This window comes from Apodemus sylvaticus, chromosome 4 (genome assembly GCF_947179515.1).
Source record: "Apodemus sylvaticus chromosome 4, mApoSyl1.1, whole genome shotgun sequence".
Lineage (NCBI taxonomy): Eukaryota > Metazoa > Chordata > Mammalia > Rodentia > Muridae > Apodemus > Apodemus sylvaticus.
In genome coordinates this window covers 108,951,182-108,975,147 of record NC_067475.1, presented here as the reverse complement: position 1 = coordinate 108,975,147, position 23,966 = coordinate 108,951,182, and the positions used below count along the sequence as shown (strand labels likewise).

General features: G+C 41.0%; 2 protein-coding genes across 12 annotated transcripts in view; one reads left to right on the top strand and one right to left on the bottom strand.

Annotated features, from left to right (window-relative positions):
* The window catches only part of Med12l (mediator complex subunit 12L), a 307,885-nt gene that overhangs the window by 211,088 nt on the left and 72,831 nt on the right, over positions 1–23,966 (top strand). For all 10 annotated transcript variants that reach the window (XR_007977519.1, XR_007977518.1, XM_052180453.1 and 7 more), the window contains one exon: positions 21,797–21,944. Coding sequence is in view for 8 of the 10 variants with exons in the window: in XM_052180453.1 (XP_052036413.1) it covers positions 21,797–21,944 (148 nt within the window). In the remaining 2 variants the exon portion in view is untranslated. The remainder of the gene's footprint in view (positions 1–21,796; positions 21,945–23,966) is intronic.
* P2ry12 (purinergic receptor P2Y12) overlaps positions 3,879–23,966 on the bottom strand; it is a 49,399-nt gene continuing 29,311 nt past the window's right edge. The window contains exons 1-3 of one of the 2 annotated variants that reach the window (XM_052180467.1): positions 21,562–21,888; positions 7,587–7,752; positions 3,879–5,897 (exon numbers count right to left, since the gene is read on the bottom strand). In XM_052180467.1, the coding sequence (XP_052036427.1) occupies positions 4,850–5,893 (1,044 nt within the window). In that variant the 5' untranslated portion in view covers positions 5,894–5,897; positions 7,587–7,752; positions 21,562–21,888 and the 3' untranslated portion in view covers positions 3,879–4,849. Of the gene's footprint in view, positions 5,898–7,586; positions 7,753–21,561; positions 21,889–23,966 lie in introns of those variants that run through there. The other variant, XM_052180466.1, reaches the window with a different exon arrangement.

Genomic DNA, 23,966 nt, shown 5'->3' with positions numbered 1-23,966 from the left:
AAGGGGCTATAGTTTTAAGTGATTCTGACTGAATAGTCTTCCTTGCCAGCTCTATTGTTGTGGCTTGGAAGTCTTTGATGTTCAGTCTGCACAGCATGGCTGTGTTGTTGGCAAGCCTTACTATAGACATTGGAATTTCCCCCACAAAGTTGGAGAAATTGTATTTTTTAATTAAATTATTTACTTTACATCCCATCCCTGGTTTCCCCTCCCTCCTCTCCTCCCATTCATTCCCTCTCCCAATCCACTTCTCCCTTTCCCTTAAGAAAAGGGGAGCCCTCCATGGATATCAACCAACCCTGGCTTATCAAGTTGCAGAAAGACCACCCGTGTCTTCTCCTGTTGATGCTGGATGAGGCAGCCCAGCAGGAAGAAAGGGTCCCAAAGGCAGGCAACAGAGTTAGAGACAGCCACTGTTCCTGCTGTTACGAGTTGCACTTGAAGACCAAGCTACACAACTGTAACATATGTACAGAGGGCCTCGCTTAGTCCCATACAGGCTCCTTGCTTTCCAGGTCAGTTTCTGTGTGACCTTATGGCCAAAGTTAGTTGATTCTGTAGGTTTTCTTGTGGTATGCGTGGCCCCTTTGGCTCCTACAGCCCTTCACCTCCTTCCACAGGATTCTGCAAGCTCCACCTAATATATTTGGCTGCATCTGTTACTGGGTGAAGCCTTTCTGATGATGGTTATGCTAGGCTCCTGTCTTCAGAAAACCATTAGCAGTGCCAGGGGCTGCCCCCCCCCCTTATGACATGAGTCTCAAGCTGGGCCTGTCATTGTTTGGCCACTCCCTCAGTTTCTGTTCCATCTTTACCTCTACACATCTTGTAGACAGGACAAATTGTTGGATGCAGGTTTTGTGTCTGGGTTGGTGTCCTCGTTCCTTCGTTGGAAGTCTTGCCTGGTTACAGGAGATGTCTGGTTCAGGCGCTATATGCCTCATTGCTAGGTATCTTAGCTAGGGTCACCCTCATAGATTTCTGGGAGTTTTTTAATCACCCTAGGTTTCTAGCTTGTCCCAGACATGCCCCCCCCCCCACTCCGGTTGTCTCTCCATCCTCCCCCCAACCTGATTCTTCCTGTTCCTTACCTCCAGCCCCATCCAGCTCCCCCATCCACCCATGATTTCTATTCTATTTTCTCTTCTTTGAGATTCATTAGTCCTTGTTGAGCCCTCCATGTTATTTAGTTTCTTTGTGTCTGTGGATTGTAGCATGGATACCCCATACTCTATGGCTAATATCTACTTATAAGTGAGTATCATGCCATGTTTGTCTTTCTAGGTCTGGGTTACGTCACTCAAAATGATATTCTCAAGTTCCATTCATTTGCCTGCAAATTCGATGATGTCATTGTTTTTAATAGCTGAATAATACTATATTCTGTAAATGTGTATTTTCTTTACCCATTTTATTCAGTTGAGGGATATCTAGGTTGTTTCAAGTTTTCTGGCTATAACAAATAAAGCTGCTGTGAAGCAAGTGTTCTTGTGGGATGGTGGAGTCTACTTTGGGTATGTGCTCAGGCAGGAGTGGTATAGCTAGGTCTTGAGGTAGACCAATTCCCAATTTTCTGAGAAACCAGTTTCCAAAGTGTCTGAACTATGTTGCACTCCCACCAGCAATGGGAAGTGTCCCATTCCTCTCTTGCTGCACTTCCTTGCCGGCATGAGCTGTTACTTGCATTTTTTGACCGTAGCCATTTTGACAGGTGTAAGATGGAATCTCAGAGTCATGTGATTTGCATTTCCCTGATGGCTAACATTTTATGTATAAGGATGTTGAACATTTCTTCCAGTGTATCTCGGCCATTAGAGATTCCTCTGTAGAGAATTCTCTGTTTAGGTTTGTACTCTATCTTTTAATTGGATATATCTGGTTTGTTGATGTGATCTTGGAGTTTTTATTTCCTATAAATTCCATATGACACAGAATTCATTCTTAGAATATAGAAACCATTTTCAGACCATAGGATTTTTATCAAGTCTTGAACTGGGAGCTATAAATAGGGGCTGTGATTCAGCAAGGCCTGCTTCAGATGTTTTCTGAGAAATCACTGAAATAAAATTGCCAACTACTCACATCCTCAGGTCTGGTAAGCCACTGAGCTAAGGAGCAGGACTATCTTTTATGGCCTCGTGCCTTCAGCTATTCACATATACCATATTTGGTTTTCTGTAAAATAATTAATTGGAAGTATGAGATGTGTTGCATTTTTATGTATGTCGAAGTATTTACAGTTGGAGATTGTGGCATATTCTATGTGTAGTAGGTATTTGATAGTACTCACAGTTTTTTAGGATGCCAGCTTTGGGGAGTTTTGAGGCAAGGTCTTTCTGTGTAGCCCTGGCTAGCTTGGAACTGGCTGAGTAGACCAGGCTGTTCTTGAAGTGGTGAAGTAGTGATCTTCTACTTCACCCACTCAGTGTTGTGATTATAGGCATAAACCGTTTGCCTGTTTCTCAGAATGTCTTGAATAGGTTCAGGTGGATATAAGAGTATATGAAGCCTATTGCCTTTCTGCAAAGAAACAAGAAACCCAAAGATGTGGTTAGGGTTTAATCTTTTTTTTCTTTATTCTATTCTTTTCTTTTCTTTTCTTTTCTTTTCTTTTCTTTTCTTTTCTTTTCTTTTCTTTCTTTTGTTTTCTTTTCTTTTTTTTTTTTTTTAAAGATAAGGGTTTTTCTGTGTAGCCCTGGCTGTCCTGGAACTCATTCTGTAGACCAGGCTGGGCTTGAACTCACAAAGACCCACCTGCCTCTGCCTCGTGAGTGCTGGGAGTTAGTTAAGGCATGCACCACAACTGCTCACTAATTTCATACGGTATATACATAATTATCAAGCCCAGGTAAGTCCAAATAACTTGCAGTTCTTTTATTAAAGTGCCATAACCATATCAGCATTATATTATCTGTCTGTTGTAGAAAAGAGTCACGGTTAATAGGTATAGCCACCAAAGGAGGAGAGTCTGTTCAAGGAATCTGTTTTCCCAGCAGTCTCTCATCATGTTCACACTGAATTCCTAGGACCTTGGCAAAGAGCCATTCTATACCTGGACAGTTTGAGGGATGCTCATATTTATCTCATATGCAAAGTAAAATTTAGTGGAGATAGTTAATCGCTAGATTCTCTTCTGTTGCCCACACTCTGGTATTCTCACAAAATCAAAATCTCTGTGTCTTAGAGGGAAGTCTCTGTGTTTTAGAGGGAGGCACTATGGCAGATCTGGCACCGGCTGTGTGTTCTGCACTCTGGGTCACGGAATACACCCCTTTTTGTATTGCAGTGTTGGACATGGAGCCCAGGTCCCATGCATTGTTAGGCAAGAGCTGTCTCTTTAGTCTGTGTCCCTAGCCTGCACGTTCCCATGTCTGACCGTCTACACGCATCTCCAGGGTCTCACCCTCACTGCGGCAGTGCAGCATGGGAAGTGTAGCCACTTCGGAATAGATGCCACAATAAGAGTTATATATCCTTAGCTTTGTACCGAAATGGGAATCAATTATTCGTTCTGGGTTTGGAAAACATTATTGACGTTCGGGCAACTTGTCTGTTCTGTAATCTACCCTGCTCATTTCCGGTACATGATATTTAGATACTAGTATTTAGGGCATCTTTATATTAAAACTATCAATTATGACCCCAATTTTGTCTTATTGCTTATATAAGATACATAAGATGAAGTATCACACTATGCCCATTAAATACACATCATTCTGCATTGATAACTAATGAAAATAAAATAAAAATACCACCTAGGAACCATGAATTCTCACTACTCATTTCATTCTTTTATCATCACATGAGAACTTATAAACATGACTTAAGTCCCTGAAGAAACTGCAAAATTATAGATAATAAAGCGGTACTGGCCACAGTTCTTAAATACATTTACTGTTTAATGGAGGCAAGGAAGGTTGGACCATCGTATCTAACAATTTTGAACTAAGAAATTCCAACAAAATAGAATGATACAGAATAAATGCATTTTTAATGTTACACACATGATTATGAACAGGTAATCCCAAGTAGTTCAATCACTTCCTTATTGGTAGATGTGATGTGTGATTTGATAATTATAGTTACTTACATTTTCTTACTAAGATGTGTGCTGGTTATCCAAGCAGCAGGCATTTCTGAAGCTAGTTAGCAGATACGTACCGATAATGGCACTGTGCCCAGTAAACTCAGACCCTTAGTAAAATTGGGTTCTTTAGCGTTAAGAAAGTAGTAATTTTTTTTAATATTAGAATGTTATGAAAGTTTACTCATGTTAGGTTAATCATTTCATTCATCACGTCTGTTATTTATGGTAAGATTCACCGGTCAAACCTCTACCATCTTGATAGGTGTTTAAAATAATTCAGGCGCTATCCATTGTCATTTCATTTGATTTAAGTCCCTTTGGTTTTGTTGTTATCTTTGTTGTAAATGGAAAGTTGTTGATTACTGTGTTTGGTGTATCAGATCAAGCATAATCTCTCACTTATTACAAAAATAATATTGTGATTGGTAATATTAATCTTAAAATGACAGTGGATATTACATTTCATGTTGCTAATTTTGTAGAAACCAGATAAATTGTTACATTTCTTTTTGTATGTATGTATGTGGTTTGCCTGCAGTATAGCGATGGGATACAGTTCACTTTATGATATACCTGCAGACTAGGATTTTTTTCCCCCTATATATGTACGGGGAAAGTAGTTAAAAATTATTTTCTTACATCATTGCTTATTTAAAGAGTCATTAACTCAGCTTCTTTTTAGTGAATGTTACTATAGTGTGCAGTGATTTCCCTTGGAGGCGTCTGGACACTAAAGACTGAAGCGGCCCCTGGGGTAACATTCTACATTGGCGTCTCCTCGCTTGGCTCTCTGCCCTCCTGTCCCAGGTTCTTGTTTGCCCCAGATGTTGATGCAGACTTTGAGCACCTTAGCATGCTTGTCAAGGAATTCCTGAAAGACTTGCAAAGAAAAAAGTAGATGAATGGATCAAGGCAGGCATTCAGGGACGTCAGCCAGAGGGTGCTCTCCTTCACGTAGAACAGGGTGTTCTCGGCGCTGCAGTCAAAGACAGCCCGGGTTTGGCTCAGCGTGTAGGGAATCCGTGCGAAATGGAAGGGAACGAAACAGACAAAGAACACGGCGATGATGATGAAGACCTTGACGTTCACCTTTTTCTTGGGCGCTTTGGCTGAACCCCTTGTCCTGATGTAAGACCTATAGAGTTCTTTTGTAATGAGGCTGTAGCAAACAATGACAATTAAAAAATTAATCCAGAAAATGACCTGGCAGATGTAATTGACTATTTCGTGCCAGACCAGACCAAACTCCGACTTTAAGAAAGAACATTTCGTTATGTTCTTATCTTTTGGCCTCCTGTTGGTAAGAATCATGTTAGGCAGTGAGAGTAAGAACATGAAGGCCCAGATGACAACGGAAAGAATCTTCGCACCCAAGAGATTGCTGGGGCTGGAAGTTTTAAATGGCCTGGTGGTCTTTAGGTAGCGGTCAATGGTTATCAATCCCAGGAACGATATACTGATATACATTGTAAAATAAAATGTGACTGAAGTAACTTGGCACACCAGGGTTCTCAGAGGCCCTGCTCCCAGTTTGGCATCACTAAGAATTTTGAACGGGAAAGTTAGAATCATGAGAAGATCAGAGATGACTGTGTTCTTAAGAAAAATGATGAAGTTGGATTTGCTGCGGATCTGAAAGAAAATCCTCATTGCCAAGCTGTTTGTGATGAGCCCAGCAAAGAACAGGATGGTGTAGAGCAGTGGGAAGAGCACCTGGGTGATCTTGTAGTCTCTGCTGCACAGGGTGCTGGTCCCAGGGGAGAAGGTGCTATTGACTGAGGTGGTGTTGACTCCAGGCACATCCATGGTCCTGTAGCAGAGAGGGGGGGGTGATTACATTTAGTCACACATCATTGCTTTGGTTGTTACCTTCACACATAAATTGTAGACCCACAGTGTTGCTTAAAACTTGAGTTTTCTTATCTTTACTGTGGCAGTTAGAATAGACAGCTGAATTTCTAAATATTCCATCTACATAAGTATTCCATGTCTAGCAACATAAAATGATGTTGTGAGATGTCATGGGAGCCTTGTGTTTGTTTTCGTTGAAGGTTGTATTTCACAGCACTGTCTTCTTGCTGTCAGTCCCCCTGTGTTTATGTAGGAAAGCCTATGACAGGTGCTCTGGGGATGTTTTGTCTTTCCCTTGCATCTTGTTTTGGATGCCAAGTAGCCTTTTGTGACTGCTTATAGCTGCCTTTCCTTCTCTGCCCATATCCCTGGGCAGAATTCAATAGAGAAGTGATTAGGTACAAGTTAGAATTATAAATGGAAAAGTTCAAAGAAATTGGTATAAAATCACTGTTGGGAAATTTATTCATAAATTAAGAAGTAAATTGTAGGAAATAATAATCCAAAAAATTTTCCTGTGTATTGGGAAATATCTCTGCCTGTGTTCATCCATGCAATAAAATATTGGCCTCACAGAGACTCATGATATAGAGTATGTTTAGCTCATGCATTTGTCATTTTAGACTTGTTCATTATTTTTGAAGTTATTATATGTTTTTGAATATCATTCGATGTAAATCCTAAAATGATGATGATGATGATGATGCAGACAACAGCTTCTGTGTCTGTGATCATTACTTGGCATTTCTCAAAGCGGCCAGAGCATCATTCCTAGCATATTTAATGGTAGTTAAAATAAAATAGCAGAAGTCAATCCTTGTCGGATCTCCTAGATTGTCACACAACAGGCAGCTTAAGGAATAGGAGCAGTCAACCTGACTGTCTTGTATCTGACTTGAAATTTAAGATTAAATTTAAAGCTTTTCAAATTTCCATTAAATAAATAAAAATGGTATTCTCATATTCAAATATACAGTTTTAAAACCCCCACAAAACTCTCATGGGAGATTTAACTTGATAAATGAAGATAGCAGATACTCCCTTCCAATGTCAATGGGATCCTTTAATTACTGAAAATGATACAGTTACTAATACCACCAGAAGTATGGGCTCAGTCCCCAGCCCCTCATTCAACACCTCAGAGTGACCGAGTTCACCACTGAGTTCAACTGTCTTGGCCATAGTTAGTTCCTCTTACTTACTCATTCCTGGATAGTTCTGACCATTCTACCCTAACAATGCTCATTGTGTAGAGCAGGCAAATCATTTAACAACTTTCTTGACATTGGGAATTTCCGTTCCTTTTATCTATATTTAATTCTCATTTTAGAGTCAAAGCATCAATATTTCTCCATGCTTAACATATTTTCATTGAAGACCTTAGTCTTCCACACCATTGAAACTTGTATCTTAGTTTATTGAATTTAATGCCATTCTAAACATAGCTTCTGGTTTCTGGTTTTATTAATTGCTATGTAAGGCTTTCAATTTCAAGAACAAACTTGGATATATATATATATATATATATATATATATATATATATATATATATATATATATATATATCCATCTACACATACATACTTATACTCTGAATATATTCAGAGTATAAGTAGATTTCTGTTAAATGCTAATATAACAACATTACCTGGTTATTCTGTTGACTCTGAAGGATATGAGTGTCTCCAGTAATACTAGTTAGGAGAACTTGCAGACTGGCCTCTGTTGCTTTCCTCTCAGTGACTTGGTTCAGTTGCCATAGCCCTCCGTGATAGAGCATCTGCTGAGATTTCAGCGGTGCAGCCTTGAGGGTTCTAGAGAAAAAGGGAGAGAGGAAGAACGCACACTTTCCATGCAGGCTTAGAGCTGTGCAGACTCCGTGTCTGTCTGCAGAGAGAGGGGAGGCACGCACGCCCCAGAGGAAGATTACCTTCTGTGACTATTCAGCAATCTGCAGACTCTGGGTCTGTCTGCTTTTAGGACTTCTCCTTTTATTTTGTGGAGAACATTGAGGTGAATGTGGCTGAGAAGTAGTCTTTTAGAAAGCAATTTAAGATACTGTGGGGTTTTTTTTTCCTAAAACTTGAAATAATATCATTAAGGTGGAGGGGTTTTGTTTGTTTCTTTGTTCATTTGTTTTTGGCTATTTTCATGCAAATAAATGATGAATCCAAGTTGGGAGGAAGTCTTCTAAATGTGTTCCTGGAGAAGGTTGCAGGCTTGCTTTTGCAGATGACTGCTCACTTGTAAGCTCACCATGCTCAAAGTGGACGATGTGTCACTGTCTGACCAGTAATTGTATTATCTCAAAATATGTGGTTCCCTTGGGGAGGTTAAGCCTTCTGCTTCTTGTTTTATCCTAGTTCATAATTTCATTATTTGCAATCTGGGTTTTATTATCATCTTTGTGGGTAAAACAACATCATCATCCCATTATAAATTATTAGATTCCCAAATTACATTAGGAAAGAAAGCAGTTGTATCCACTGTCAGGCTGATTGCATGAAACAGCCTTCATGGTTTTCATGAACAGAACTTAAGTAACGGACAGTGTTTCTTTAGAATTGAGTTTATGAGTAAAGGTAGTATTGAATTAATCATCTTGGTAACACTATTATATGCAGTTTTAAACTTTTAAACAAAAAAAGGTAAGATACACTTGGAGTGAAATTGTAAGATAAATTCGTTGATGCTTTATATTTGTATAAATATTTCTGGTTCCTGCATTTGGAGAAAAAGCAAATGCATTTTGCACAAGCACAGTATTTCCAACTGAATGACTGTTAGCAATAAAACCACTTGAGTAGATGCTTCTACTAGGAATATATATTCCATATATCCTGAAATTTGTGTGTGATTACACTTGTTAAATCAATTTAATGATGTATCACGGTAACTCAGCATCACTTGAACATTTTTTTAAAATGTGCATTTAGGGGTCACTGCATAGATTCTGTGGACCAGAAGCCCCCATTAATATTTAACCTTCTTTCCATGTGATGCCCAGGCACACTAAAGAGTGGTGATCACTGGATTAAATGGACATTGAACTTTTATTGTCACTAAAATTTGAAGGCAAGCTATTGATCTCATTCACTTTAGCAACATTCAGATACATACTGGCTGTACTATTTATACCTAGAAAGAATTATTGGTTCGATTTTAAAGTTTTCGGAAAGTTTATATGGTTGTCTTACCTTTGTATATACACAAGCCAATTAAACCTGTCTTATTTGTTGGTTTAGATATCTGAAATACTTTTAAAACATAATTTGCTTTTATTTCATGTGCATTAGTGTTTTCCCTGCATGGAGATTTGTGTGAAGGACTCAGATACTCTGCAACTGGAGTCGAAGGCATTTGTGAGCTGCCATCTGGGTACTGGGAATTGAACACAGGTCCTCTGGAAGAGCAGCCAATGTTCCTGACTGCTGAGCCATCTCTCCAGCCCCTGCAATACTTTTGGCAACATTTAAATTTCTTATACTGCCATGAAATAACCCATATTTATTCTATTAGCCAGTAATCATTTTATCATCAGTTTTTGAATGAAGGAAACTTAGAACAGCCAGGTTAATGGAGACCATTACACAGTCTGGCCCAGAGCCACCCTTGTCTCTGAGACCACCCTCATGCCATATCTGTTGTCTCTTTCACCTTCAGTGCCCAGGACTGTGGACTGCATGGCTCATGAATTAGCTGCACTCCATTTCGCTCAAATAAGCACTATAATTTCCTTTATACCAAATTCTAAGCTCTAGGATATTTATAGTATTTCTGAGATCTCTGTTGAAACCAGTCTTCTGAAGGGGAATTATAGATTACTTCAGTGAATAAGATTCCCACATTAAAAGAAAATCAATTCAAGATTTCTAAGTCTTTCTTACTGAGTATATATATATCCCTAAAACATTCGCAGCAGGCATTTGAAGACTAAAAAGAACTTTGACTGAAGCCAGATTCTTCTTTTTTTGAGACTTGTGACAACCACAAACACCTCTGTCTCTGAACTCACATTTTCTCCTTGGGGACAATTGCCAATTTTCTCTTTGACCATCATGAAAGCAACTAAAAGTCTTAAATAGAAAGTGACTCATCCTAAAATTCCATTATCATATAGCATAATTAGTTGGGCATATCATCCTCTCCCCATCAGTAAACACCATCACCACATATGGTTTATAATTGTATTATAGGGAAATGTAATTTAATTTGATTATTTCTAACCAAGATTATTTAGAAAATTGAGCAGAATTTTTATTTCAAATGGTTATTTTACCAAATCCATTGAAGATAAATAATACTTTCTGTTCATCTGAAATCTGTTTAACTCATACAGCATTACTCTAAGCCCAAGAGGCCATTCCTTGAAGCACATGCGGTCCTTGCACATCTAGGTTTCAACAGGAGAATGAAGATGTAATTAGACATTTGATTATCAGTTGGGATCTTGCAGTTCTCATGACTTTTATCATTTTTATATCAATGATTTTTTTTAATCGAGGACATACATTATATTGGTGTTGCTTAGCTTTATTGGTCATAGTAATTTTGGTTATATAAACAATAGCTTTCAAAAATAAGCCATCTTGGGCATTGGGAATGTTTAGAAAGAAGAAGGCTGTGCCTTGCAATTTAAATATCTGCCAACATTGTCTTTGCTTGAAAGAATAGAAATAGTGTATCTTACTCTGTGCTACTGGAGAACAGGTATTTCCTTCAAAAACATGTTATCAGTTTTCTTGATTTGTGAAAAGGGGCACTACCATTTAGGAACAGTTACCATAAAAAGAAGATGACAGTTATTTTGTCCCAGTGACAGAGCCTGTCTCCTGTGAATGCCCATTCACTCTTCCAGCACAAGGCTAACTATGGATACATTTCTGAGTTATTTCTTGAATAAAATAATGTGGTTATAGTGAGATTCAGCTGAAATAGGTCATGCTCAGTGGCAAGTTTTTAATAATTTGTTTTAATAATTTATATTTGACGATGTATATGCTTGCATTTTCGTTCATTCAGTCATGCATATAATGTACACATTATTCATGTAGTACAAGGAATTGGACCCAGATCCTCTCAGATGCTTGACAAATGCTCTAATACTGCGCTTTACTCTTTTTCCCTAATTCTTCATTCTTATAATTTAGATTTTACTGCTTTTCTAACAGTGAGGTGGGGCACTGTGTTCCATTTACTGTGGTTCATGGTGAGTTCCCACTTAAATAGTCAGAAAGACAAACTTAAGGTGTGACTTCTATATATTGTTTTATGAGGATAATTGCATTAACTCATCTGTTCATTCTAAGTGTTCCAGAGAAAGGAATACATTCAGAATATTTTTTAAAGACTTATCCTTAACTATTAACTAATTCTAATATTCTGTGCTTATGGAATTGCTATATAAATACCAGAGAGTAGGACCAGGGGAAGAAGAACACATCTTTGATGGCCTCAACCCTATTATCATACAATATGGGACACACACACACATCACAAATATGTATATTTTGGCAATTATTCCTGACATTTATTTCTAAGAAAGGATCAAGATGACTTAGGGAAGACCTTAATTTGGCCAGCTCTATTATTTCCTAAGGATATCTTTCTGAGAAGACACTTTCAGAATTTCTCTGGTGGGTGAGAGTGCTGTGGTTTTCAAGGTTCGGCTTTCTAGCTTCATCAGTAGATAGGTCCCTGTGAGCATGATGTCATACCTAGAGAAAGGAGTGATTGATCTGGAGGATGTTCTTATCAAAGCTCGGTTAACAGGGACGTGACCTGATCCATTCTCATCATTTATCTTAAAAATAAAGACTCTGTAGAGGGTTCATCTGGTCCTTTTCTGCCCAGTGAATACACCCTGCAGGGAATAGATACTAGGATAATTTTTGGTTCTGGTCTCAGGTCATTAATGTTACTCAAAGAATACAGTATGGGGACACCAGGTTGAAAGGGTAGAAATCCACTCCCATATCTGCAAGTATTTAATACAGAATTGTAAGTTGAACAGCTTCTTATCTGATCAGTTGACTCTTTGAGGTTTTGTATATGTTTCTATTTGTACAAAAAACCAGACATAAAAGAATCATTTAGCCTGCTAGGAACTTCAAAGTGTCTCTCCTTTGCTGTTGGAAAGCCAGTAACCGTTACTACTATTTCCTAATATTAACTTAAACCAGTTTGGTCTTCTCCCTGGTAAATCCTTCCCATTTCATTGCATGCTGCTCTGGAGTGACTATTTTATCTCTCTCCATCAGGCTCAGTTGCCCAAGCACATCAGTAGGCTGATTGGAATTTGAAGTTTCTCACTTCTTTATCTCTATACTTAACATTTTCCTTATTTTTTTTTCCCCTCTGTGGTTGGGTAAAGCAGCATCCTTGTCTTTTCTGTTAATCTAGACAATGCACCAGTGCGTCCCAGCTCTTACTAGTAGTCTGCTCTGCAAATATGATGTTTGCCTCTGTGGATGTTTGCCTCTTTATTTGTGTCATAACGTTGAAAGTAGAGTTTGCTGCTTATTACCCAAATCAAGTTTTCTCTTTTCTCTTAACTTGTTCTTCATGCCCAGCTTCTAGTAAACTTGAGTCACTTCTCTGCCACCCTGTTCCTCACTCCTGTCAGAGCAGTTCTTAATTCACCCCATCACTTCCTGCTATGCTGTCTTCACAACTAATCTGGAGAAACTCCTCTTTTGAGGTATTCAGGTGTTTTTATGAAAATAAATCAAAAGAGAAAACACAAACTACAAAAACCAGAGACACTACATCTAAACTGACTCCTTACCTCTATTACCTATTGGATCATTGGTTGATAGTCCCTATTGCAGTGTCTCCCAGCCTGATTTCTAGGCCTTGTATGGTTAGAGCATCTTAGTAAGTGAAGAAACACACGTAAGCATCATTTAATGACATGCTCATATTCTCCACCACCTCAGCTACCTACCTACTGTTCTTGTAGGATGTGGAGAGTTTGCACTTATCAGAACTCAGTCCTCACTTCTGACCTGCATTAGTTCTACATCACACCAAATACATAATAACTATACACTTTCTTTTTTTTTAACTATACATTTTCATGTTTTTTCTCCAACAGCTTTTTCAAAATGGTTCAATGAAATCCAGAGAGATGCATGTTCACTCATTGGACCCTAATGCCTGACCCTTCTCTCCTCCAAGTGCCTCTGAAATTCTGCGTTCCCTTCCTCACCTCCACAACTAAGACTTAGTATACTGCACAGACATGAGCTTTCTACCCGTCTCTCACTTCTTCAGCCTTCCTAGCACCGTTAGCAGCCTAGTTGTTTCCTACAAACCTATGGTTTTTGTCATCTTTTCTTCCCTTCTGTCATTTGTCCATGAGTTTGTCCCTTAGTCTACTATCTTCTTTGGTGTGCTTACCAACTTGGCGCTTACAAAAGAGAATAATTACCATTTATGCCTGATACCCCTTCTCCAATAACCTCGAAAATCAATGAATTATGTCTGGTGAATGCTGCAAACTCTTCTTTCTCTTCCTAATCCCCACGTGCTGTGGCCATTGATGGGGGTCATAACATTTCACCTGCAGACAGTTGTCCGCCATTGAAATCATGCATCTTAGATGGCAGGATGGGTGTAAGCGGGTGTATGGGAGGTATAGGTTAATGTAAAACAGTGTGGACTCGGGGAGGGCGGCGGCGGCGGCGGCAGCGGCGGTAGCAGTGGCTGCTCCAGCTGAAGGGCCATCAGCAGTGGAACCAAGGCGACACAGGGTCCAGTTAGGCCCTGCGCCCACGACCACTGACCTTCGCTGACCAGCCGGGCGGCAAGCAACTGCGGTTCTGCGGAGCCTTTCGCTGCACGGAAGCCACTTCAGAACTCGGCTGCCCGCCAGTCAGGAGAGACTCACCGCCATCTTGATCCCGGGCTCCAGAGATCGGTCAGACTGAGGTACACAAACATAATCCTAGGCCCAACACCGCAGGGGTCTGAGCCAGACGGGCGTTGGCCTGCACCCAGGCCCTGGGCTGTTCGAGTGGCCATCGGGGCGCCAACCCAGCCAGGAGTTTTTTTTTTTGCCCCGGCCGGTGCACGCGCCGCCATTTTGCCTACAGGAGCCAGAGTGCTCGGGAGGGCAGAGACTGCTAACAAGCGTAGCCTGAGGCTAACAAAACGGGGGTCTAGGCCCCAAAAGGCACAGGACTGACCCCAAGAACTGGGCGGCTTGGTGGGCCATCTGTGTGTCAACCAGCCCAGGAGGTTATTAGCACAACAGACTCTCCCAGTGCTTTCGCGAGCGCGGACGCGCACGCCCGCCATCCAGGTCACCTGGCGGACCCAAATAACAGACATAGCCCTAGGGGAACTTTGCTCGGACCTTGGCCTCCCAGGCGTTTGCCTGGACTCAGGGCCCAGGCGACAAGGCTAACCTAGTGTGCGCCAGCCCGGTTGGGGAAATCGGCTGCCCAGCGGAGTGAGCGGAGCACAGGGGAGGTCACAGCAACATTCACCTTCGGAGCTCCCTGGGGGTGCACACGGGTTCCACCTGGTCCACAGACACAATCTGGGGCAAGGCCTCAGGCAGAAGCCCCCAGCTCAACTCTCTCCGCTTCAGATCAGCCTGGGTGGCCGCCACATCTCCAGGTCCCTCAAGAGGCTAGTGGGAGCTTCCGGGCGGCCAGCTGGGAGAAGTCGGTGTGCTCCAATAAATCCTGCGGGCCCCAGCGGGAGCCTTCAGGTGCCTGCTTCGGGATCTGAACAGCCTGGACAACAGCACCCTGTCTATAGGCAGTGCAGAGTGTAAGCTGTGCACCAGAGGCCAACGGGGAAGGGGCAGCTTGCACTGGTGAGTCCAGCACTGACAAGACCAAGTAACACCAGTGAGAGCTAGATGGCAAAAGGCAAACGCAGAAACGTCACTAACAGAAATCAAGGCAATATGGCAACATCTGAACCAAATTCTCCTCTACCAGCAAGTCCTGGATACCCCATCACACCAGTAAAACAAGATTTGGATTTAAAATCACTGGTCATGATGCTGGTACAGGAACACATGAAGGACATTGAGGAGAAAATGGATCAAAAGTTAGAAGCCCTTGCAAGGGAAACACAAAAATCATTGAAAGAAATCCAGGAGAATACAAAAGCCAACAAGGAGGAAATGCAAAAAACACTTAAAGAAATACAGGAGAACTTTACTCAACAGGCTGAGGTCATGAAAGACGAAACACAAAAATCTCTTAAAGAAATACAGGAGAACTTTGGTCAACAGGCTGAGCTCATGAAAGAGGAAACACAAAAATCTCTTAAAGAATTACAGGAAAACACAAACATGCAAGGGAAGGAGCTAAGCAAAACCATCCAGGATCTAAAATCAGAAGTAGAAACAACTAAGAAAACTCAAAGGGAGACAACTTTGGAGATAGAAAGCCTTGGGAAGAAATCAGGGGACAGAGATGCAAATATCAACAACAGAATACAAGAGATAGAAGAAAGAATCTCAGATGCTGAAGATTCCATAGAAACCATGGACTCAACAGTTAAAGAAAATGCAAAGTGCAAAAAGCTTGTAACCCAAAATATCCAGGAAATCCAGGACACAATGAGAAGACCAAACCTAAGGATTATAGGCATAGATGAGAGTGAAGATTTACAACTTAAAGGGCCAGCAAATATCTTCAATAAAATTATGGAAGAAAACTTCCCTAACCTAAAGAGAGAGATGCCCATGAATATACAAGAAGCCTACAGAACTCCAAACAGACTGGACCAGAACAGAAATACTTCCCGTCACATAATAATCAAAACACCAAATGTTCTAAACAAAGAAAGAATACTAAAGGCAGTAAGAGAAAAAGGCCAAGTAACATATAAAGGAAGACCTATCAGAATCACAGCAGACTTTTCACCTGAGACTATGAAGGCTAGAAGGTCCTGGGCAGATCTCATGCAGACTCTAAGAGAACACAAATGCCAACCAAAACTACTATATCCAGCAAAACTCTCAATCACCATAGATGGAGAAACTAAGATATTTCACGACAAAACCAAGTTCACCCAATATCTATCCACAAACCCAGCCCTAAAAAGGATAATAGGAGGACAACACCAATACAAGGAGGGAAACTCCACCCTGAAAAAAGCAAGATAGTAACCTTTCATCAAACCCAAATAAGTTAAGCAATCAAATTTAAAAAATAACGTCAAAAATGATAGGAAGTAACAATCACTATTCCTTAATATCTCTTAACATCAATGGACTCAATGCCCCAATAAAAAGACACAGACTAACTGACTGGATACGTAAACAGGACCCTACATTTTGCTGCTTACAGGAAACACACCTCAGGGTCAAAGACAAACACTACCTTAGAGTAAAAGGCTGGAAGACAATTTTACAAGCAAATGGTCTCAGGAAACAAGCTGGAGTAGCCATTTTAATATCAGATAAAATTGACTTTCAACCCAAAGTCATCAAAAGAGACTCTGAGGGACACTTCTTGCTGGTCAAAGGAAAAATACAACAAGAAGAACTCTCAATCCTGAACATCTATGCTCCAAATGCAAGGGCACCCTCTTTCATAAAAGAAACTTTATTAAAACTCAAAGCACACATTGCACCTAACACAATAATTGTGGGTGACTTCAACACTGCACTTTCCTCAATGGACCGATCAGGAAAACAGAAACTAAACAAGGACACAATGAAACTAATTGAAGCTTTGGACCAATTAGATTTAACTGATATATATAGAACATTCTATCCTAAAACAAAAGAATATACCTTTTTTTCAGCACCTCATGGTACCTTCTCCAAAATCGACCATATAATTGGTCACAAGACAGACCTCAACAAATATAAAAAGATAGAACTAATCCCATGCCTCCTATCTGATCACTATGGAATAAAAGTGGTCTTCAATAGCAACAGAAACAACAGAAAACCCACAAACACGTGGAGATTGAACAATACTCTACTCAATGACACCTTGGTCAAGGAAGAAATAAAGAAAGAAATTAAAGACTTTTTAGAACACAATGAAAATGAAAACACAACATACCCAAATCTATGGGACACAATGAAAGCAGTGCTAAGAGGAAAACTCATAGCCCTGAGTGCCTCCAAAAAGAAAATGGAGAGAGCATACATTACCAACTTAATGACACACCTGAAAGCCCTAGAACAAAAAGAAGCTATTTCACCCAGGAGGAGTAGAAGGCAGGAAATCATCAAACTCAGGGCCGAAATCAATCAAGTAGAAACAAAGAGAACCATACAAAAAATCAACAAAACTAGGAGCTGGTTCTTTGAGAAAATCAACAAGATAGATAAACCCTTAGCCAGACTGACCAAAGGGCACAGAGAAAGTATCCAAATTAACAAACTTAGAAATGAAAAGGGAGACATAACAACGGAAACTGAGGAAATCCAAAAAATCATCAGATCCTACTACAAGAGCCTGTACTCAACACAACTGGAGAATCTGGAGGAAATGGACAATTTCCTTGACAGATACCAAATACCAAAATTAAATCAGGACCAACTAGACCATCTAAACAGTCCCATAAAGCCTAAAGAAATAGAAGGAGTCATAGAAAGTCTTCCAACCAAAAAAAGCACAGGACCAGATGGTTTCAGTGCAGAATTCTACCAGACCTTCAAAGAAGAGTTAACACCAATACTCTTCAAACTATTCCACAAAATAGAAACAGAAGGAACACTACCCAATTCCTTCTACGAAGCCACAATTACGCTGATACCAAAGCCACACAAAGATCCAACAAAGAAAGAGAACTTCAGACCAATTTCCCTTATGAACATCGATGCAAAAATACTCAACAAAATTCTTGCCAACCGAATCCAAGAACACATCAAAACGATCATCCACCATGATCAAGTAGGCTTTATCCCGGGAATGCAGGGTTGGTTCAATATACGGAAATCCATCAATACAATCCACTACATAAACAAACTCAAAGAACAAAACCACATGGTCATTTCATTGGATGCTGAAAAAGCATTTGACAAAATTCAGCATCCTTTCATGCTTAAAGTCTTGGAGAGAACAGGAATTCAAGGCCCATACCTAAACATAGTAAAAGCAATATACAGCAAACCGGTAGCCAGCATCAAACTAAACGGAGAGAAACTTGAAGCAATCCCACTGAAATCAGGGACCAGACAAGGCTGCCCCCTTTCTCCTTATCTTTTCAATATTGTACTTGAGGTACTAGCTCGGGCAATTCGACAACATAAGGAGGTCAAAGGGATACAAATTGGAAAGGAGGAAGTCAAACTATCATTATTTGCAGACGACATGATCGTCTACCTAAGTGACCCAAAGAACTCCACTAGAGAGCTCCTACAGCTGATAAACAACTTCAGCAAAGTGGCAGGTTACAAAATCAACTCAAGCAAATCAGTGGCCTTCCTATACTCAAAGGATAAGCAGGCTGAGAAAGAAATTAGGGAAATGACCCCCTTCACAATAGCCACAAACAGTATAAAGTATCTTGGGGTGACTCTTACCAAACATGCGAAAGATCTGTATGGCAAGAACTTCAAGACTCTGAAGAAGGAAATGGAAGAAGACCTCAAAAAATGGGAAAACCTCCCATGCTCATGGATCGGTAGAATCAATATAGTTAAAATGGCCATTTTGCCTAAAGCACTATACAGATTCAATGCAATACCCATCAAAATCCCAACTCAATTCTTCACAGAGTTAGAAAGAGCAATTATCAAATTCATCTGGAACAACAAAAAACCCAGGATAGCTAAAACTATTCTCAGCAACAAAAGAAAATCTGGGGGAATCAGTATCCCTGACCTCAAGCAATACTACAGAGCAATAGTGTTAAAAACTGCATGGTATTGGTACAGTGACAGGCAGGAGGATCAATGGAACAGGATTGAAGATCCAGAAATGAACCCACACACCTATGGCCACTTGATCCTCGACAAAGAGGCTGAAAACATCCAATGGAAAAAAGATAGCCTTTTCAACAAATGGTGCTGGTTCAACTGGAGGTCAGCATGCAGAAGAATGCGAATTGATCCATCCTTGTCTCCTTGTACTAAGCTCAAATCCAAATGGATCAAGGACCTCCACATAAAGCCAGACACTCTGAAGCTAATAGAAAAGAAACTGGGGAAGACCCTTGAGGACATCGGTACAGGGAGAAAGTTTCTGAACAGAACACCAATAGCGTATGCTCTAAGAGCAAGAATTGACAAATGGGACCTCATAAGGTTACAGAGTTTCTGTAAGGCAAAGGACACCATCAAGAGGACAGATCGGCAACCAACAAATTGGGAAAAGATCTTCACCAATCCTACATCAGATAGAGGGCTAATATCCAATATATATAAAGAACTCAAGAAGTTAGACTCCAGAAAACCGAACAACCCTATTAAAAAATGGGGTACAGAGTTAAACAAAGAATTCTCACCTGAAGAACTTCGGATGGCGGAGAAGCATCTTAAAAAATGCTCCACTTCATTAGTCATTAGGGAAATGCAAATCAAAACAACCCTAAGATTTCATCTTACACCAGTCAGAATGGCTAAGATTAAAAATTCAGGAGACAGCAGGTGTTGGAGAGGGTGCGGAGAAAGAGGAACACTCCTCCACTGCTGGTGGGGTTGCAAATTGGTACAACCACTCTGGAAAGCAGTCTGGCGGTTCCTCCGAAAACTGGGCACCTCACTTCCAGAAGATCCTGCTATACCACTCCTGGGCATATACCCAGAGGATTCCCCACCATGTAATAAGGATACATGCTCTACTATGTTCATAGCAGCCCTATTTATAATTGCCAGATGCTGGAAAGAACCCAGGTATCCCTCAACAGAAGAGTGGATACAAAAAATGTGGTATATCTACACAATGGAGTACTATTCAGCCATTAGAAACAATGAATTCATGAAATTCTTAGGCAAATGGATGGAGCTAGAGAACATCATACTAAGTGAGGTAACCCAGACTCAAAAGGTGAATCATGGTATGCACTCACTAATAAGTGGTTATTAACCTAGAAAACTGGAATACCCAAAACATAATCCACACATCAAATGAGATACAAGAAGAAAGCAGGAGTGGTCCCTGGTTCTGGAAAGACTCAGTGAAACAGTATTTGGCAAAACCAGAACGGGGAACTGGGAAGGGGTGGGAGGGAGGACAGGGGAAGAGAAGGGGGCTTACGGGACTTTCGGGGAGTGGGGGGGGGGCTAGAAAAGGGGAAATCATTTGAAATGTAAATAAATTATATCAAATTAAAAAAAAAAAAAAAAACAGTGTGGACTCTGGATGCACGTGGAAGAGTGGGAGTCTAGACTGTGAAGAGTGAGCACCCTGTATGTACACAGTACTCTTGGGCATTGTGTCCATTGTTATGTCTTGTTTATTCTCACAAATCCTTAAATGGAAGGTGGCATTACCCTATTTTCAGAAGAGGGGTCTGAGACAAAGAACTAGGCTTATTACCCAGGACTATGGAGCTGTTGAGTGTCATGACTAGGATAAATTACAAAGCGCTCTCTCCCCTAAGCCTGGTACACTATTGGGATGGGGCTGTCTTGAGTCATCATTGGCACATGGATCTTTTATCTGTCACCATCCCCATTTGGATCTCTGTAGGCCTCTTTAGACACTCGGAACATTAAGAATTAGCAGAGGGGCATAGAAAGATTAAGTCAACAGGATATTCAAGTATGTATACTATTTCTAGCACTGTATTAAAAAAAATGAAACAAGTGTAGCTGAATTGGGGCCTGAAGGCAAGTGTGTACTTGAAGGAAATAGAAAAACCTGACAGAATTGGAGAGTGAGCATGGAGTTTGCTCAGCTGCAGAAGCGTGGTGCTGGGTCCTGTGTGTGCAGAACCCCGGAGTTCTACGCGTGCCACTGCGGCTCCCCTGCTTCTGAAGGGTTCATTCCACGGTTGCAGCCATCACTAAAGATGAACACATGCAATCCGTTTCCCCTGGGAGGGGTTCTTCAGGGTAAGAGGTGATGCTCTTCAGAGGGTGTCATACAAAGAGTGACAAAGGGGGAGGTACACTGAAAGGTCCAACTGAAAAATCGATAACTTTGCTCAAAAAAATGGAAAAAAAAAAGATGTCAGGGAGAAATTGGCATTGGAAGATTTAAGCCAGTGGTAAGAGCAAGGCTCTGTCTTGGACACTTACATTTGCCTAAAGGTAAAGTGGGCTCTGTGTTGGATTCCTGTTCATTACTATTTTCTCAAAAGGAAAAAAAAATGTATTGCTTGGATTTCCAGGGATCATTAGGGGAGACGGGTCTAAAACCTCCTGCGATCATCTCCAATTCTGAATTTCTAGCCTTTGAGCTCACACCTAGTGATCCCAATGCTTTTCTGTCCTCTGGAAAGAAATACTAATATATCTTATACAGTCGGGTTGAAGTTAGTGTCGTACATTTTATTTTTCTGAAGATGCTTGAAGGTCCAAGCAAGATTTTTTTTTTTCCTAAATATAAAACACACACTATTGCTGTATATCTAAGACCAAGCTCACTAAGGAAATGGCAATTTTCCTTAGGACATAGTATCATCACCTTATGCCATGGTCAAATTTAGACAACAACAACAACAAAAATCTTTGAACAGCCAGAACTTACTCTGTAGGGTACGCCCACATCAAATGCTTCAGGTCGGCTGGCGCGTTTATTATTTTTACTTTAGCATGTTCCAAACTGGAAAAACAAGGGGTGGTGCCGGTGGAGGTGAGTTGCCAAGTAAGTAGATGCCACTCCCCCAAGCAGGCATGGAGAGGTTGTGGTTAGTGTGTTTCAGGAGTGAAAAATGTACCCCCAGCCCTGCAAGCTGGCTTCACAGGCTATTGCTGTTTTTCAGGATGAATCTTCAAATCATGAATGTAACCAGCGCACAATCCTTCTCTATGGAGTCGGCAAAGAGCGTGACGAAGCTAGGCATCAGCTGAAGAAGATTACCAAAGATATCCTCAAAATCCTGAACAAGAAGAGTACCACAGAATCGGGGGGTAAGGAGCCTCCAGTGCCCTGGCTCCCACTGCGTCTGTCTGTGCTCCCTGTTCTCACAGGCCTTATCAGAGTGCTCCCTGTCACTGTGACCCGTGTTTCCTCTCTTGAATGACTGTCACACTGAAATATGAATAGGCACATTTGCATTCTAAGGCCTTGCATTCATTAATAGTAACGTTCGTATTAATTAACCACGTTTTGTAGGGTGGCACAGGTAAGATTTGCACTTTGTCATCTGTGTGCCAAGTTTTCTGTGGTCATCGCTGTGGGTGATGTTCTGAATAATGAGGCGGAATACTGTGCCTGCAAACAGCCAGGTCTCCTTTCCTGTGCATCCTTTGCTCTGTTCTCTGATAGTTTACGTGAGTGGCCAAGCATGGTACAGGTGCCGGTTTCACATTATCTAGAAGGTAACGGCTTTAGTAGCCATGCCTCAGTCTGTCACCACACAATCCCAGGTGAAAGAGGCAATTTGATCTTTTCAACTTGAAATTTTCTTTCCCCGTTTTCTTCACAGAGTGTTTTTCAGAGCTTGGCCCTTGTATTGTGTCATCACGCTGCATAATTGAAGTCCTATAATTATCTACTTCATTCTTGCCTAATTACTCTCTTTAAGGTTTACGTCATGTCATAGTCATGGTTTAAAACATGCCATCGTTTTCTTTTTTCTTTTCTTTATTTTTATTTTTTTGGTTTTTTCGAGACAGGGTTTCTCTGTGTAGCCCTGGGTATCCTGGAACTCACTTTGTAGATCAGGCTGGCCTCGAACTCAGAAATCCACCTACCTCTGCCTCCCAAGTGCTGGGATTAAAGGTGTGCGCCACCACCGCCCGGCCCATGGCATCAGGTTTTGTACCTTAGCGCCACCATGGCTCTCCCGCTCTCAATCACAGGGAGGAGGAACGGGCTGCATTTGTACACAGCTGCTTTTCCACTTGAGTAGAAACCACTAGGGACCTTTCCATATCTATGACTTTAACAGGATGCATTACTAGGGCTTGCTTGTGTATGCTAGGTTTTTCCTAAAAGTGGAAACAACAGCATGGGTAAACCCGCCCCAGCACAGCAGAAGGGCTGTCCATCTGTGCTTCAGCCTGGTTTTCTGGAGCTCCTGTGTGCCGGATGGGCCTTTGAGAACACAGTGGGGAAGTTGCCCTCGTGATCTCTATCCCTGGTTCCCTTCCCTTGCCTGGTTAGGACCTTGTAACACACCAGCGCCAGGAGAAACGACCAAGAGCAGAGAAAGGGAAATGAAACTGTCTTTTGTTGGCTTCTTGTTGAGCTTGAAAAAAAAACTGCTCTGTCTAAGAAAACTCTCACTGTGCTGTTTCTCTCTCTCAGAGAAAACAGGAAATGAGTTGCACTAGAAGACTGATTATGGGAGGCTCACAAGTAGCTAGCCAGGGGCATTTGAAGCCACTGTCTGCAGAGTTGGAATGCGGGTGGGAGGCGCTGGTGCCTGTAAGGATCACACTTAATTTATCTAAAGTAGTGAGGAGGGCTTTTGCAGATTTCTGAAATTTATGGTGGCGAAAGACCAAAGGAAGTTGGAAGGGGAAAGAAGCAGTCTTGCTGTCCAGCTTCCTCCCTCCCTTCCTTCCTTCACAGTTTTGCTTTAATGCCAGACTAGTCTGTTTTGTCTTTGTGCCAGCCCCTTAAGTAGACATTCTTCCGTATGGGCTACAAAAGAGATATTCATTGTTCAGGGTTTAAAGTATCAGTCACACAACCCCCACTTCGAACTGGCATCTTCCTCTGTTTAAGCTCAGCCACAGTGCTCAGCCACTCGGTAAACAGTTCTCATTTTAAGTTATTATTTAAGACTTTGTTTATATACAAGAAGCTAGCCAACTGTACTTGAGGCTAAAGGAAACTTGTACACACACACACACATACACACACACACCCCTCAGCAATATGAAGATTGGAAAGGAAAAAAGAAAACAATCCCTTGGACTAGCATATATTTTGTTGTTGGAAAAATGAAAATTAGAATTTTGAAGAGCATTTGAAGACACTTC